Genomic DNA, 16302 nt, shown 5'->3' on the forward strand with positions numbered 1-16302 from the left:
TTCTTGCCGTTCCCTCGATGTCTCCGCTCGACGAGCTGACCTTCGCAACTTCGCGCAAGCCGTGAGAGCGATTCCCGTATGCTGCCCTGGCTCGCTGAGCTCTGTGAGAACGAGCAGTCCCCGCCTGCGCCCGCATGACCCTGCACCGGCGACGAGCGCAAAGTCGGTGGCGTCCTTTCTCCGCCAGCGCAAGTTCGCCGGGGCAGCCCCACCTCGACCTCTCGCTCTCACTCTCTCTCACAGACCGCGCAAACAGCTGCACAATGAGCGTACACAAGCCAGACAAACCCGCTGTCGCAGACTACCCGACTTCGACGGCGCACCAGGCCGAGTTGGAGGCGGCGAAGGCGTTCTTCCTCAAGGAGCTGGAGTCGCCCGAGAGCGAGTGGGAGGACCAGGGCGAGCGCGAGGACGTGCACTTGTGGAGCAAGAAGGACCCCGAGGTGCGTGTGCGGGCGTGCCGTCCGCTGTGGTCGCTGCTGACCGGCCTGCTCTCCTCAGGACCCTTGTGCGCAACATCTCGACCCTCATGTTCTTCCGACTGCGTTTCAATTTGGCTGACTGTGCGAACTCGCAGACGCTGTTCCGACCGTCAAGGGCGAGACCCTCGTCAAGAACGCCAACTCGGAAGCGGTTCGCTCGCTTTCCTGTCCTTCACTCCCCGCCTGAATGCTGACTACGTGTGTCCACCTGCGCAGTTCCTCGGCGGCGTCGTCCAGCTCCCCGGCATGCGCAAGCTCTGGGACGAGCGCTTCGAGACGGGCCACATGCTCGCTCGCTACGACCGCACCTCGTTCGCCTTCTACACCGTCATGAAAGGGATGGGCTGGCTCGTCTACCCGCGCGACATTGTCGGGATCCAGAAGAACTATCATCCCGAGGACGGGAGCGAGAAGGGGGAGAGGATGATTGTACAGACCACGATCGAGGAGAAGCAGTGGGCGCCGGAACAGAAGGGGAAGACCAGGGCTACGCTTACTGTTTCTGGGTGGCGCTTCACGTGCGTTCGAGTCGCTTCCCTCCGCGCCTGATCTGACGGAATTGACAGGGTTACTTCGCTCGCAGCCCGGTTGGCGACGACCTCAAAGTCACGTTCGTTCTCTCTCCTCGCTTTCTCGCCTTGCTTTCTTGCTGACTAGCTCGGACGCGCCACAGCTACATCGTCAAGATTGCGCTGAACGGCTCGATGCCCATCGCGATGGTCTCGATGGTCGCGACCGAGACTCCGTTGTGCACCGGTCGCGCACGCGACGTCTACTACCAGTGTGCGTCTCCCATCCTCTTCTCCTCCTCACACAGACCACGCTGATGGGCTGGAGGGATCTCGCAGACGGCCACGCACCCTACATCCGTCTTCCCTCCGGAACCTCCTCAACCTCCATCATCTTCCAAACCGAATACTTCTCCGACCCTCCCGCCAAACCCGAGACAGACGAGCACGTCCGCGAGTACCGCTGCGTCGTGACGACTGGCTCGCAAGTGGGCGACGGGTTTGAGCTTGTTTATGACGCGAAGAGGATGTATAGTGGTGGTGTGAATGTGAGGGTTGAGGGAGAGGGAGTGGAGTGTGAGGATGATGGGAAGGGTGTCGTGAGGGTCAAGACGACCGCGAGCGGGAAGGATGCGACAGTCGTCATTACGCCGAAGTAGCCGGTCGAGCGAGGTGTGCCAAAGCAGTAACTTATTCTCCTCAGCGCAGCCGCGGGCGTCGGTGGCCTGGCGAAGTTGAGAGCGTGCTGAGCGTCGTTGAGCAGAAGAGAAAGCAACGGCCAGAGCCAGAGGAAGCAGGAAAGGCTTGGGCATCGTCCAGCGGGCGCCCGCCAGCGCAGAGCGAGGCGCTCCACCGACCGTAGCAACGACGCCAAGATCTCCGTCACGCACCGCACGGCACGGCACGTACGCACAACCCGCACGAACGAAAACAGTTCAAGGAATCAGGCGTTCTTTTCTCAACAGCCCCGACGACGAAAGGCAGAACCCTCCGCCGTATGGGTCCGATAATGTAGATAAGAATTGTGTTGAGTGTTTGGGTCATCATGGTTGAACTGTTTCGTGTGCGGGTTGTGCGTGTATGCGTGCGTGCGTGAGCGAGCGAGCGAGGGGGAGCGAGTCGTTAATGGCGCCGTTCGACTTCGCGCTCAGCTGTGAGCCGGCGAGAGAGGTGCCCAGCAGTGCATGCACGGTCTGTCAATCCCGTGCGCGGTGTCGAGATGGCGAGGAAAAGCGGTCGAGGGTCGAGGAGGGTGGTGCGGCGGCGGCAGGCGACGGCGAGCGGTGCGACTTGGCCAGGCGTGTAGCTGAGAGTGTGCTCGGTCCCTTGCGAGCCTGTCTACGCAGCCCCGTGCGAGTGGTGGGTAGTGGTAAAAGCTGAGGGGAGCGACGAGGGCGAGAGCGCGACCGCACGAGCTCGCTTGTTCCCTCGAGCCACTCCTCCCGCGCGAACTTCAGACGTGCGCACGCAGTCTCGCGCCCATCCAGCTAGCACGCAAGCTGACACGCAGCCCCGCCCACTCCCGTTCGAACCGCCGCCCGCCGTCTCGCCCTTCCCATCGCCCGCATCTCTCGCCGTTTTCAATCCCTCCCGGCTCGCCCACACACCCGCTCTGCACCACTCGCTACACGTCGACAGAGGTACATTGCCCTACTTGGATCGACTGCGCACCGGATCGAGCGCGCGCGAGGGGTGTGAGACGAGCGCGAGGAGGGGCTCGCAGGAGGGTTTGCGCTTGGGCGGAGCAGCGGGGCGAGGGTGCGTTGGTGTGGGCTGGGGAAAGTGCGGCGGGTGTGAACGAGCGTGTGAGAGCAGGTTGGAGCAGTCAGGCGGGTCAGGCGGGCGCTGTGGACGCCGCGAGACGGTCGGGAACCGCTGCCCCTCCTCGCACCCAAGTGGCACACGACGTCTCGACAAACTCGCGCGGGGCCAGTTTGGCGGTCACCAGAGCATCACTGACCCTCTTCTCTCGTCCCTCTCGACCTCGCCCGACTCGCCAACCGCAGCAACCATGTCGCTCGTCGTCCCCGAAGCTCACGTGCAGTTCCAGCACATCCTCCGTTTGCTCAACACCAACGTTGACGGCAAGCGGAAGATCATGGTTCGTTCGGCGCGTCTCTCTTTTGCGCGAGAACGGGCGCTGACGGTGGGATCGCGCAGTACGCCTTGACCGAGATCAAGGGTGTTGGCCGCCGCTACGCCAACTTGGTGTGCAAGAAGGCCGACGTCGACCTCGGCAAGCGGTTAGTTTGGCGCTGCTTGGAGCGGGTCGGATCGAGCAGGATGAACGGGAACTGACGACGATGCCCTCTGCCCTTCCCTCTCATCCTCGCGACTTGCGCTCGCCTCACCAGTGCCGGCGAGCTCAACCCGGACGAGCTCGAGCGCATCGTCACGATCATGCAGAACCCCCTTCAGTTTAAGATCCCCCAGTGGTTCGTCAACAGGCAGAAGTGAGTTCCCCTCTCCCCCCACTTGCTCCCCTTTCGCTTTTGCTCACGCTTCGGGCGCGCGCAGGGACATCGTCGATGGCAAGTACACGCACTTGTTGTCGAACCAGCTCGACAGCAAGATGCGCGAGGACCTCGAGCGCCTCAAGAAGATCCGCAACCACCGGTTCGTCTCGGACCTTGTTCCCTACTTCGCTCGCGAGTTTTCCGCCTCTGACCAGCGCTGACGGGCTCCATTGCGCTCTACAGTGGTCTCCGTACTTACTGGGGCCTCCGTGTTCGCGGCCAGCACGTGCGTCTTGGCCTTCTCCTCCTCCCTCACCCGTTTTCCTTCGCGCTGACCTCAAAACTCCCCCAAACCCTCCCAAAACGACACAGACTAAGACCACTGGCAGGAGGGGAAAGACCGTGGGTGTCAGGTGAGCGGGAATCTCCAATATCGAGCGAATTGGGCCACAGGAAGACGAGAAACTGACAATCCTCGTGTTCACAGCAAGAAGAAGTAAGGGACGGCCTCCGGGTGGTCTCGTGTGTCTTCTGCAACGTGTTGGGTCGAACGACGAGCGATTCGCGCCTATCGGACGTTTGGGAGAGCTGTGAGACGAGGACGAGGGGGTCGAGGAGGAGGTTGGCCTTCTCGCTTCCCTCGCGTTTCTAGGCTTTCTCCGCTCGGTTACTACATGTTCTCGATTCTCTCGAGCTGGCGCTTGCTTCGAATCGACGCCTGCGCTGTTGTCGTCGCTGCTTTGCCTCTCGAAGCTAGGAGAGAAGGTCGCCTATCGCCCGCTCCAACTCGCTCCGCTTGCTGCTCTCTCGAGAGCGTGCTCATAGTGTTCCGAGAGTGTCATTTGCGCCACGACAGCCACAGGAAGAAGGAGAGAGCGGAAGCGAGGAAGTGAGGGTGAGCTCGAGCCTTGCGAACTTGGACGCCACCAAGTCGCGCGCTCGCCTCGCTTCTCTCCCTCTCCACCTCACACAACCTCGCCTGCACTCACGCTAGCAGAGCATCAGACAACACAGTCAACCAACAGCTACACACACCACACACACACTCTCTCGCTCCAACTCGAATGACGCAGAATGGACACACCGGTCTCGAGGGCTCGATGAGTGCGTCCACCCCTCCTCGAACCGCTGCAGAGACGAGCAACACGTTGACTAGGACTGCCTGACTCTCCCTATTCCACCCGCCCACCGCCACAACCCCTCACTCGCGCTCGCACGCAACTCGCACGGCAATCACGTCCTTCCCGCCCTCGACTCGACCTCGCGAAAACCGCCACTCGCACCCGCCTCGGCCCCGTCGTTCTCCTCGCCAACACACCACCCACACTCACAGGCTCCCTCAACGTCAACGGCGGAAGCGCTCCCGCTCCTCGCGCCGCTTACGTTCCCCCTCACCTCCGCAAGGCTCGCGTTGAGGGTGCCGCGCCCCCCGTTCCCGCTGTGTGAGTTGCGACGCGTTCCAGACTCGCGAACTGTACTGTGGAACTGTACTGACTTTGGAACTCACCCCTCGTTGACAGCGGCGCGCCTGCCCAACTCGCTCCCCCTGCGGCTGGCGGGGGCGGCGGATGGGGCGGCAACCCCGCCGCGCCCGCGTTCGTCCCTCGCACCGACAGCTGGAGCACCGGCCAGCGCACGGGCGGCGGAGGAGGATTCGGCGGAGGCGCACCTCGCTCGGGCGGCAGTTTCGGCGGCAGCGCCTTCGCCGGCCGCGACGGCTTTGGCTCGTGGCAGGGCGGCAAGCACGTCCCGGGCCAGTCGAACGCGCGCCTCGAGAAGGAGCTCTTTGGCGAGGTCGGCGACGGCACCAAGCAGACGACCGGCATCAACTTTGACGCCTACGCCGACATCCCCGTCGAGGCGACCGGCACCGACGTCCCCGAGCCCATCACCGAGTTCCTCCCGCCCATCGACGCCCACCTCCTCGAGAACATTGCCCTCGCGCACTACAAGACCCCGACGCCCGTCCAGAAGTACTCGGTCCCCATCGTCGCCGGCGGCCGCGACCTCATGGCTTGCGCCCAGACCGGCTCCGGCAAGACGGGCGGCTTCCTCTTCCCCATCCTCTCGGCGCTCTTCACGTACGGCCCGCGCCCGAACCCCATGGCGGACAACCAGCCCCGCTTCGGCCGCGGCCGCAAGGCGTTCCCGACCGCGCTCGTCCTCGCCCCGACCCGCGAGCTCGTCTCGCAGATCCACGACGAGGCCCGCAAGTTTGCCTACCGCTCGTGGGTCCGCCCCGCCGTCGTCTACGGCGGCGCCGACATCGGCTCGCAGCTCCGCCAGCTCGACCAGGGCTGCGACCTCCTCTCTGCCACCCCCGGCCGCCTCGTCGACTTGATGGAGCGCGGAAGGATCTCGCTCGCCAACGTCCGCTACCTCGTTCTCGACGAGGCTGACCGCATGTTGGACATGGGTTTCGAGCCCCAGATCCGCCGCATCGTCCAGCAGGCCGACATGCCGGACGTCATGGACCGCCAGACGCTCATGTTCTCGGCGACCTTCCCCCGCGAAATCCAGATGCTCGCCCGCGACTTCCTCAAGGACTACATCTTCCTCTCCGTCGGTCGCGTCGGCTCGACGTCGGAGAATATAACTCAAAAAATAGAGTACGTGGAGGACGAGGACAAGCGCTCGGTGTTGCTCGACATCCTCTACGCGATCCCGGCCGGCGGCCTCACCCTCATCTTTGTCGAGACCAAGCGCATGGCCGACTTGCTCGAGGGCTTCCTCGCGCAGAACAACTTTGCGGCGACCTCGATCCACGGCGACCGCTCGCAGCGCGAGCGCGAGTACGCCCTCGAGACGTTCCGCTCGGCCCGCACCCCGATCATGGTCGCGACCGCCGTCGCCGCGCGCGGTCTCGACATCCCCAACGTGACCCACGTCATCAACTACGACCTCCCGTCCGACATCGACGACTACGTCCACCGCATCGGTCGTACCGGACGCGCGGGCAACACGGGTCAGGCGACGGCCTTCATCAACGGCGGCAACCGCAACATCGTCCGCGACTTGATCGAGCTCCTCCGCGAGGCCAAGCAGGAGGTCCCGCAGTGGCTCGACGCGATGGGTCGCCAGAGCACCGGCTTTGGAGGCGGACGTGGACGCGGAGGAGGACGCGGCCGCTCGGGACCGACTCGCGACTTCCGCTCGGGAGCAGGAGGCGGCGGCAACCGTTTCGCTGGCGGCAACAGTTTCGGCGGAGCGGCGTCGGGCGGATGGAGCGCGCCGGCTGCCTCGTCGTACGGCCCGCCGCGCATGGGCGGGACCGGCAACGGCTTCTACCAGGCGCCTTCGTATGGCGGTGCAGGTGCCGGAGGAGGATCCTCCGCGTGGTACTGAGCAGTACCGCGCACTTCTGAGTCCTTCACTTAGAGACTCGGCCAATTCGCCCGACTTCGACCTCTTCGCCTCCTTTCGACTCGTTCGTCCCGCCTCGCCTCGCTTCAGTTCGACTTCCCTACCTTTCCAGCAGTACCTTCGCATCCCTACAGCACTCGCCAGCAGCAGTCAGCATTGCATCTACCCAAAACTCGACAATCATGGACGATTTCCCTCCCTTCGACGGGTCTACCTGTACAACGAGGAGCCCTTCACTGGCCGCCTACCTCGACCGCTTTTCCAACCACATCGCATACACTAGAACTCGCCGTCCGTCCCCATACACTTTGTCGTCCACCCTCGTCGCGTTTCGACCCCTCTCAAGATGCATTCCCCCCCAGTTGGCCTGCTGCTCCCCGTCTCCTCTTCGGGCCAGGCATCAACACTAGATGATACCTCGGGCCTTTGAGGATACCCTACCCTTCGCTGTAACCCTCCCATGCTGTAATTGTCGTCGTTTGCCTTCGCTCCTGTTCGTCCTGGAGAGACGTCTGCTCGCAGCTTCGGACCCGTTTCTTTCAACAAGGCTCGTCGAAGACTGTATAACCCACTCGACGACGACTTGCAGCGGCGGAACCGACGACCCGCCGGGTGGAGGAGGGTCTCGCTCAGCGCATGCTCTCTTGCTCTCGCAGAACACTCGCTGGACTCGCTTCGCACGCTAGACCCACACCACAACAGTACAGGATGTCGCACCACCCCCCGTTCCAGCAGGTACGCGCGCAAGCCCCTCTCCTCGCGAGGTCGTCAGTTCGGCGAGGAGGAAGCGAGTCGCTCTCGCTCACACGGCAGGGCACTGGCTTCTGGCTCGCAGGTTGAAGCTTCCAGGCCTGACTTTGACGCAGACGAGCAGTGGAGGGTCACCAAGGTGCGTCTCTCGTTCACCTCGTCATCCTCCTCCCACTCCACCTGCTCACCTCAACCGTCTCTCCCTCCGCTCGTACAGACCGTCTCTCCCGACTGGACCCCCGGAACCGGTGCGAACGGACGTCAGGATTTGCCCGGCGTTAAGGAGGGCTTGTGGGATGGCAAGAAGCAAGAGGCAGCCAAGTTCAGGGAGGTTGACCCGGCCAAGGAGAACAAGGGTGGGCTGTACAAGATGATGATCTCGGTTCGCACCGCTACGACGTCTCCAGTGTCGCGCGACGGCTGACGAGTTGCGCTATGCAGGCCGTCACGCCTCGTCCCATTGGCTTCCTCTCTACCGTTGACGCGCAAGGACGGACGAACCTCGCGCCGTTCTCCTACTTCAACATCGCTTGCCACGATCCGCCCATCGTCATGGTTGCCTTCACGCATCCGAATGGCCAGGAGCTCAAGGGGACGTGCGAGAACATCCTCGAGACGAAAGAGTTTGTCGCGAACATGTACGCCCGGCGCTTCGCCTTGCTCCGATCGCTCCTTGCTGACCGAACACGTCGCAGGATCTCCGAGCCCTTCGTCGAGGCTGCCAACTTTACCTCGATCGACGCGCCGAAGGGTGTGAGCGAGTGGCCGCTCAGCGGTCTCACGCCCGTCCCGAGCAAGCTCGTCAAGCCTGCTCGAGTCGGCGAGAGCGCCTTCGTCATGGAGTGTGTGCTGGGTGCGCGACACTCCCTTTCAGCGCGTGAGCTCCAGCGACTGACAGCATTCTCTCTCGGCAGAACACCACTACCACCTGCACAACGACGCTGGCGTCCGAACCGGCACCGTCGTCCTCGGCCGCGTCAAGCTCTTCCACGTCAGGGACGACATCATTGACGACACGCTGCTCGTCGACACGGGCAAGCTCCAGCCCGTCTCGAGGCTCGGTGGAATCACGTACGGCCGAACCACGAGGGCTTACGAGATGCCGGTGCGTCTCATGCCCTCTGCCTTTTGATCTGCCTTTTGATTTGTCTGTCGCTGACTGTGACGGACAATCTCGCAGCGCCCCGTCTTTGACAAGGAGAAGGAGAAGGAGGAAGTCAAGGCGATCCTCGCCAAAGTTTAGACGGCTCGTTTTTCGGTACATAGAGAGCGCAATGCTATCTATACAGATGTGTTCCCAGCCTTTCGCGAACGGGAGCGAGCGAGACTTCGACGACCCTCTTCTGGTCGTCACCTCTTCGAAGTTGACATCTCGCCTCAAACACCGCTCCTCACGGCTTGTGCCCGCTGCAAGGCTTCTGCTACATCCAAGTGCGCTCGACTGTGCCCTCGCTATGGCCGGCGCGACCGCAGATCCGCCAGACGATGCGGCCGCCTCGGCAGCGACCCCACAACAAGCGACTGAGACGGCTCAGGAAGCGGGAGGGACAGCGGCGCCGACAGTCCCGCTGGAAGACTGCTTCATTCGCTTCCGACTGAGCGCGATCGACTACATCCAGGCGCCCGACCGCTCAAAGTACGACAACCGTCGCTCGCCGTTCGCAAAGGACGAGTTGCGCGCTGTACCGGTCATTCGGATCTGGGGAGCGACGGACAGAGGGCAGAGGGTGACGGCGCACGTGCATGGAGCGTACCCTTACGTCTATGTCGACTACAAGGGCAAACTGGATCCCGAGTCGGGTGTGTCCTTCCTCCTCCAAAGTTCACGAAGACTCACGAGCTTACGCTTCTTTCGCCCAGTCAATGACTACATTCGGCGTTTCGGTTCGGCGCTGAATCGGGCGATGGAGCTGTCCCTCCCGTCGAAGCACAAGAAGGGACAATCGCCTCAATACGTCGCCTTCGTCGTTCTTTGCAAAGGGACGCACTTTTACGGCTACTCGGTCGGCTACAAGCCCTTTCTCAAGGTCTACATGGTCAACCCGCGGCACAAGAACCGACTCTCAGAGCTGCTCAGGAGCGGCGCTGTCCTCCAGACCCAGTTCGACGTTTACGAGGCGCACATTCCTTTCCTCCTGCAGTTCATGCTCGACGCCAACTTGTTTGGGTGCGGATGGGTCGAGACGGGAGAGTGCGCCTTCAGGGAAGAGCTGCCAGGTGCGTTTTCATATTTCCTGAGTTATGTCACCAACTCACCCTTCGTGCCCGCAGATCACCAACCTACGCCCTCCGACGAGTACAATCCGCCTTCCTGCTCCGGCCCGTACGCTTTCCGCACCTACACGACCCGGACCGTCCCGCCGTCTCGCATGCACCCCTCTCCAGACGCCGGCGGTCCAGTCAAAGTCTCTTATTGCGCCCTCGAGCTCGACTTGCCCATCTCTGCCATCCTCAATCGCCGCCGCCTCACTCCTCGCAACCTCCATCACGACTTCATCGAGCTCCTCTACCCCGAGCGAGTCGAGCGCGGGAAGAACGTCCGCAGCGTGCGCGAGTTGTGGGAGGACGAGCAGCGTCGGCGGGCGGCAAAGGGCGAGAGCGGCCCTTTCGACATCGTCGACAACGTACCTCGCGCTTTCGACAAGCGTTCGCCGACCGATCCGATCTGGCGACGAGAACCCGAGTTTCGGCGGAAGGTGGCGGCGCGTGTCGAGGAGGACCTTCGCGCCTTCCGCGAGAAGGTTGGACCGAAGGGCAGAGGCGCTCCCGAGTTTGAGACGTACGTCGAGGACAAGGAGAAACTGGTCGAGAAGTCGAGCAGCTGGTGGATGGAGCGGATCAGGACGACGTTCGAGCAGGTCGACGCCGTCTACATCGAGCGCTTCCTCGAGGACGAGGAGAAGAACTACCCATTCGGTGCTTGGGCTGTTCGAGGCTTTGGACTGAATGTCACGGAGGCTCAAGAAGCCGCTTGGCTGCATGCTGGACGAACCGAGGTCGACATGAACCGGCTGCAGGCCTCGCAGGCTGCGGCGAAGCTTGCGGCCCGGGCAGCCCGGCGGCGGCGACAGGACCCGAGACTCGCCGACGAGGACGACGACGACGGGATGGAGGCGGACTCGGACCCGGATGCAGACGGTTCGGACGTTGACGACGGCCGTCAGCCGCCTGCGACGCAGGCCGAAGCGCTTGCTCGTTCGCGACGGACGATGGATCGTGCCGAGCAGCGCGGCAGGGAGGACTCGGTGCAGGAAGGCGAGTGGGAGAAGGATCCGGACGAGGAAGACGACGAGGAGGACTACTGGGGAATCAACGCCGGCACCGATCGTCTGCCCGTCGACGGCTCGCTCGACGGACGAAGCGCTTATTCGGTCTCGCCTAGCGTGTCGCCGACGAAGCGCACGCTCGCATCGCCTGAGCAGGCGAGGAGTCGCGCTGGCAGCGTCGCTGCCGCTTCGACGGACGATTCCGATTCCGCTTCGCCCACCAAGAAGCGCAAAGTTGACGAGGCGGCTCCAGCACTCGCCCGTCTCGCGTCGAACGGCGGTTCCTTCGGTCGTCAAGCAGCCAGCTTCCTACCGATCGGCCCTCGCGGTCTTTCGCCCTCTAAAGGCGCCACGTCTGCCCAACCAGCTCGGTCGCCGCCCTTAACCCGCTCGCCCTCGCGCGACGGCTCGACTCCGGCTGTTTCACCGTCTAAAAGGACGAAGCACAACCCGTTCGCGAGTCCGAACAAAGGGGTCGTCGTGCGCATCGCCAAGTCGGCCTCGAATGCGCCGAGCCCGCAGAACGCATCTCCGATTGCAGAAGAGGGTCCAGAGGCTCTCTTCACGTTTCGAGCAGCAGCAGCCGTGGGCGATGAGTCGCCATCTAAGCCAATCGTCGCTTCGCATGTGTCGGAGACGCGGTCGTCGGCTCCGCCCCTCGAGTACTTCCTCCAGTCGTCAGCAGAGTCTGCTCAGGACAGCTCGCCTACGCCTCCCGAGCGCATGCGCTCAGCAGGGACGCCGTCGCAAGCAGTCGCCGAGCTGGCGGATTTGCCGGACGATGCCTTCGACGAGGAGTACCAGCCGACGCCGACCATCAAGGAGGAAGTCCCTTCGCAGGTACCGCTCGAGCTGCGATCGTCTCCTGGTTTACTTCGTCTCATTGCGAACGGCAGCAACAGCTCGGCTCGAGCTGATCCGCTCGAGGCTAGCGAGTCGGAGCAGGAGGAGGACGTCAAGCCGCTGTTTGAGGTGGAGCAGCCGATTAAGAAGCACGTCGCGTTCGCCGACCCGCGCGCCGGCCCAATCAGCTCAGCGTCCTCACCACGGACGGCAACTCCCGCCATTTCGACTGCCGAATCCGCGAAAACGCAACCGAGCTCGGCCGATCACACGTCTCAACAAACGAGCGAGTGTAGGTTGACTGCTGCGTATGCTCGGGCGAGGTGGTTGACGCTTCTCAACTCGCAGCCGATTCGACAACGGTTGCACCTCCTCCTCCGCCTCGGAAGGACTACCCGCAGGCTCGGCACACCTTCACCTACTCTGCACCACCACCGGCATCTTCGCAGCTTCTGCAGACGATCGAGTCGTACGGGCAGCCCGCGTTTCGGTACAAGGACCCGCACTACAGCAAGCCTGCCGACGTCCCACGCAAGGCGCGCGAGTACGGCGGACGGTCCTTCAGGCTCTACGGCACGACTATCAAGTCGCTCCCGCCTTTCATGCATTACGATGGCGACCGCCGAGTGCCCTCCGACGAGGACGGCAGGAGGAAGCGGAGGATCAGGAAGGTCAAGACTTGGGAGGCCGCGAAAAGACCGCCGACACTCGCCGATGCTCGGGTGTGGCTCGAGGCCAATGGTGCGTACTCATGGTTTCTCCGGCGCCCAAGAGATGCGCTGAATTGGTTCGCCGCAGGTGCTGCATCGGCGCAAGCGAAGAAGCCGCGCTTCAACCCGATCAAGTCGCAGGTGTGCTAAGCCTGACCCGCACGACCAGCGCGATACAAACGCTGCTCTATCCCGCAGATCGAAGGGCCGACGCAGAAGAGCGAAAAGTTCACCGCTACCAAGGGTGCTGCAACCCAGCGCGAGAAGCAGCACATGGCCGTCTTGTCAATGGAGCTACATGGTCCGTCGCTCAATTCTCTCGTGTCCGCTCGCGCTAACAGCTTGAGCGCACAGTAAACACTCGAGACGACCTGCTCCCCGACCCGAAGGAAGACGCGATCGAGGCCATATTCTACTGCCTGCAGTCCGACAACGAGGATCTCGACGCCAACGGTCGCTCGCCTAACACGCATGTCGGCGTCATCGCAGTCGGCACCGACGACTCGTACCGCGTACTCGGCATCACCGACTATGCGCTCGAGTTTGTCGAGGACGAACTGACGCTGATCGGCGCGTTCCTAGACAAGCTGCGAGATGAGTGGGACCCAGAATGCGTCGCAGGGTACGAGGTGCACCATGCTTCCTGGGGTTACTTGCTGGAACGAGCCGAAGCCCGTTTCAGTCCGTCGCGCCCACCAGCCTGCGTCGGAAGCGCCCGCTCACAGTCTACTGTCCGCAGGCTGGAACCTCGTGCCAGAGCTCGGCAGGGTCAAGTACGGCGACACCGGCAGGTTCGGCAACGCGCAGACGGACCGCTGGGGATTCAATCAGTCGTCGACGCTCAACTTCACCGGCCGACACGTCCTTCCGATCTGGCGCATTCTCAAAGCCGACAACAAGTTCCAGCAGAACAGCTTCGAGCACATTGCCTTTCACGTCCTCCGCGAAAGGCGAGCTCACCACGCTTCCTCCTTATCCGCCGCCTCTCGCTGATGCGGATCTCACAGAACGCCGCGCTGGTCGTTCCGCGTACTCACCGAGTGGTACACGTCCGACGACCCCGCCAAGATCGCCAAAGTCTTCCAGTATTGGCGAAACCGCGTCGAGATGAACATCGAGATGATCGACGCGGCCGAAGTCGTGGACCAGTGCTGGCGAGTCCGCCTCGCCACCGGGTTTCATTCCTCCATTGATGTCAATCCCTCGTCACAGCGAATCGGCACGAGTCTTCGGCGTCGACTTCAACTCGGTTCGCACGCGCGGCAGCCAGTTCAAGGTCGAGTCGGTGATGTTCAAGATCAGCAAGCCCGAGAGCTTCCTCCTCCTCTCTCCGAACCGAGTCCAGGTGCGCTCGCTCGCTTCGTCTCCTCCTGTGCTCCGTCTCACTCGCGGTGGCTCGCAGGTCGGCAAGCAGAACGCCGCCGAATGCCAGCCGCTCATCATGGAGCCGAAGTCGGCCTTCTACAAGGGACCGCTCCTCGTCATGGACTTCCAGTCGCTCTACCCGTCGGTCATGATCGCCTACAACTACTGCTACTCGTGCGTGGCTCGCGCAATGTCAGACTCGACGTGAAGGAACTGACGATTTTCTCTCTCTCGCGCAGGACATGCCTCGGCCGCGTGCATGACTTCAAGGGATCTTCAAAGTTTGGGACGAGCGAGGTGAACCTGCCGGCCGGACTGCTCCAGCTGATGAAGGACGACATCACGAGTACGTCCGCCTTGCGAAATCTACCACGCAGATCATCTGTTGACGGAAGCTCTTCAGTCTCGCCGAACGGTATGATGTTCGTCAAGCCTCGAATCCGCAAGTCGCTCCTCGCCAAGATGCTCAGCGAATTACTCGACACTCGCGTGATGGTCAAGTCCAGCATGAAAGGCGTCGAAGGCGACAAGGTGCGCCCGTCAGCTTGCTGGCCTGAGGATGTCTTGAAGCTAATGCTCGATGAATGCTCGCAGGCTTTGACAAAGCTTCTGAATGCTCGCCAGCTCGCCTTGAAGTTTCTCGCAAATGTGCGTCTGAAGCTCGCTCGTCATTGGGACACCAGGCTGACTCGCCTCTGCAGGTCACGTACGGCTACACGTCCGCTACCTTCTCCGGCAGGATGCCCGCCGTCGAAATTGCCGACGCGATCGTCCAGACCGGCCGCGAGACGCTCGAGAGGGTCAGTCCAAAGGCACGCGAGCCGTCTCCCTTGGCTCACCCGCGTCCGCCTCGTGCAGGCACTCGAGACGATTCACTCCGTCAAAGAGTGGGGCGCCGAGGTTGTATACGGCGACACCGACTCGCTCTTCATCTATCTTCCCGGCAAAACCAAGGACGAGGCCTTCCGCATCGGCAACGAGATCGCCGACGTCGTAACGTCGCAGAACCCTCGGCCCATCAAGCTCAAGTTCGAGAAGGTGAGCTCGCGGCGAAGCAGCTCGAGAAGGCAAAGCTGACGCAAGACAACCCTCCAGGTCTACCTTCCTTGCGTACTCCTCGCCAAGAAGCGCTACGTCGGATTCAAGTACGAGTACAAGGCGCAGAAGGAGCCGGACTTTGACGCCAAGGGCATCGAGACGGTCCGCCGTGACGGAATCGCGGCGACGCAGAAGATGCAGGAGACTTGCCTCAAGTAAGTCCTCTCTTTCGCTGCTCCTCCTGCTTTGTTTTGGTGACCCTCGTGTCCTGCAGGATCCTGTTCCGTACCTCCGACCTCTCGCTCGTCAAGGAGTACTGCCAGCGGCAATGGAAGAAGCTGCAGGCCGGAGACATCTCGCCTCAAGACTTTGTCATCGCCAAGAAGGTCAAACTCGGCAGCTATGCGTGCGTATTCACCTGATCCAAAGCCGCAGCATTCTGACCCGCCTGCGCTTACAGGGAGGGGCGTCTTCCGCCGCCTGGGGCAGCTGTCGCCGCTCGCGCTATGCTCGAGGATCCGCGCGCCGAGCCGGAGTACGGCGAGCGCGTGCCGTACGTCATGTTCCAGGCCGAGCCCGGCCAGAAGCAGGTCCACCGAGCCATCGCGCCGAAGGAGTTTCTCGCCGACCCGTGCGTTCCTCTCTCGTCAAGTCGACCTCCAAGCGTCACTGACAGGAGAAGTACAGGCGGCTCCGACTCGACGCAACTCACTACATCGAGAGGATGATGATCCCGCCTCTCGAGCGCGTCTTCAACCTGATGGGCGCCGACGTCACGTCTTGGTACCGCGAGATGGCCAAGTCGAAGCGAGTGCACCGAATTGCCGACGGCAAGGGCGGTCGCGCTGCGATGCTCGAGCAGCACTTCAAGAGCAACCGATGTGTCGCATGCGACGGTCCTCACGGCGAAGACGGTGCGTTCAGACGAAGCTGCTTTCGCGAAAGGCTTCAACTGACCGTCCTTGGCAGGACTCTGTCCCGACTGTCGAGCGCACCCGACGGAGGCCGTCTACTCGCTCTCAACCCGCAAGCAGGCGCTCCTCCAGCGTCAGCGCGCCTTGCACCAGATCTGCGTCTCGTGCTCGAGCAATCCGCTCCTCGAAGCCATCGCCTGCGACTCAATCGACTGTCCGAACCTCTACTTACGCGTCCGGAACAGCAACGAGCTCGCAAAACTGGCAGACACCTCCACCCTCGTCTTCTAGATTACCGGCATTGGAGGGCGGACGCGGACACGGAGGAGGACGTGGTCGTTCGGGACCGACTCGCGACTTCCGCTCGGGAGCAGGCGGAGGCGGCGACCGTTTCGCTGGCGGCAACAATTTCGGCGGTGCGGCGTCGGGCGGATGGGGCGCGCCGGCTGCCTCGTCGTACGGCCCGCCTCGTATGGGCGGAGGGGGCGGTGGGTTCTACCAGGCGCCCTCGTATGGCGGTGCGGGTGCTGGTGGAGGATTCTCCGCCTGGTACTGAGCAGTACCACGCACTTTCTGAGTCCCTCACCTAGGGACTTGGCCGTTTCG

General features: G+C 62.7%; 5 protein-coding genes across 5 annotated transcripts; all 5 read left to right on the top strand.

Moving 5' to 3' along the window:
- Positions 1 to 263: 263 nt before the first annotated feature.
- Positions 264 to 1650, top strand: RHTO_04739 (Lipid-binding START containing protein; the record flags this gene model as incomplete). The annotated part of the gene is made up of 7 exons (XM_016418403.1): positions 264 to 443; positions 502 to 508; positions 578 to 633; positions 699 to 1000; positions 1066 to 1092; positions 1156 to 1265; positions 1331 to 1650. 7 exons carry the CDS (start codon positions 264 to 266, stop codon positions 1648 to 1650), a joined length of 1002 nt encoding a protein of 333 aa, XP_016275679.1.
- Positions 1651 to 3002: 1352 nt separating this feature from the next.
- On the top strand, positions 3003 to 3864 carry RHTO_04740 (40S ribosomal protein s18; the record flags this gene model as incomplete). Its single annotated transcript, XM_016418404.1, has 6 exons — positions 3003 to 3092; positions 3152 to 3234; positions 3346 to 3444; positions 3509 to 3607; positions 3691 to 3733; positions 3820 to 3864. The coding sequence occupies 6 exons, from the start codon at positions 3003 to 3005 to the stop codon at positions 3862 to 3864; spliced, it is 459 nt and encodes a 152-aa protein (XP_016275680.1).
- A 647-nt stretch (positions 3865 to 4511) lies between these two features.
- RHTO_04741 (ATP-dependent rna helicase ded1) lies at positions 4512 to 6792 on the top strand (the record flags this gene model as incomplete). The annotated part of the gene is made up of 3 exons (XM_016418405.1): positions 4512 to 4551; positions 4781 to 4889; positions 4968 to 6792. 3 exons carry the CDS (start codon positions 4512 to 4514, stop codon positions 6790 to 6792), a joined length of 1974 nt encoding a protein of 657 aa, XP_016275681.1.
- Positions 6793 to 7518: 726 nt separating this feature from the next.
- Positions 7519 to 8803, top strand: RHTO_04742 (Flavin reductase-like, FMN-binding domain containing protein; the record flags this gene model as incomplete). Its single annotated transcript, XM_016418406.1, has 7 exons — positions 7519 to 7545; positions 7646 to 7699; positions 7778 to 7942; positions 8002 to 8198; positions 8256 to 8413; positions 8475 to 8665; positions 8741 to 8803. 7 exons carry the CDS (start codon positions 7519 to 7521, stop codon positions 8801 to 8803), a joined length of 855 nt encoding a protein of 284 aa, XP_016275682.1.
- A 211-nt stretch (positions 8804 to 9014) lies between these two features.
- RHTO_04743 (DNA polymerase zeta subunit) lies at positions 9015 to 16252 on the top strand (the record flags this gene model as incomplete). The annotated part of the gene is made up of 22 exons (XM_016418407.1): positions 9015 to 9360; positions 9421 to 9777; positions 9832 to 11961; positions 12018 to 12410; positions 12468 to 12520; positions 12578 to 12680; positions 12734 to 13060; positions 13119 to 13329; positions 13387 to 13533; positions 13592 to 13724; positions 13782 to 13918; positions 13984 to 14090; positions 14148 to 14275; positions 14339 to 14392; positions 14446 to 14544; positions 14603 to 14782; positions 14840 to 14997; positions 15057 to 15188; positions 15243 to 15413; positions 15470 to 15696; positions 15752 to 15829; positions 15942 to 16252. The coding sequence occupies 22 exons, from the start codon at positions 9015 to 9017 to the stop codon at positions 16250 to 16252; spliced, it is 5982 nt and encodes a 1993-aa protein (XP_016275683.1).
- Positions 16253 to 16302: the final 50 nt, after the last annotated feature.

Source organism: Rhodotorula toruloides (genome assembly GCF_000320785.1).
Source record: "Rhodotorula toruloides NP11 unplaced genomic scaffold Scaffold3, whole genome shotgun sequence".
In the NCBI taxonomy this organism is placed as follows: Eukaryota; Fungi; Basidiomycota; class Microbotryomycetes; order Sporidiobolales; family Sporidiobolaceae; genus Rhodotorula; species Rhodotorula toruloides.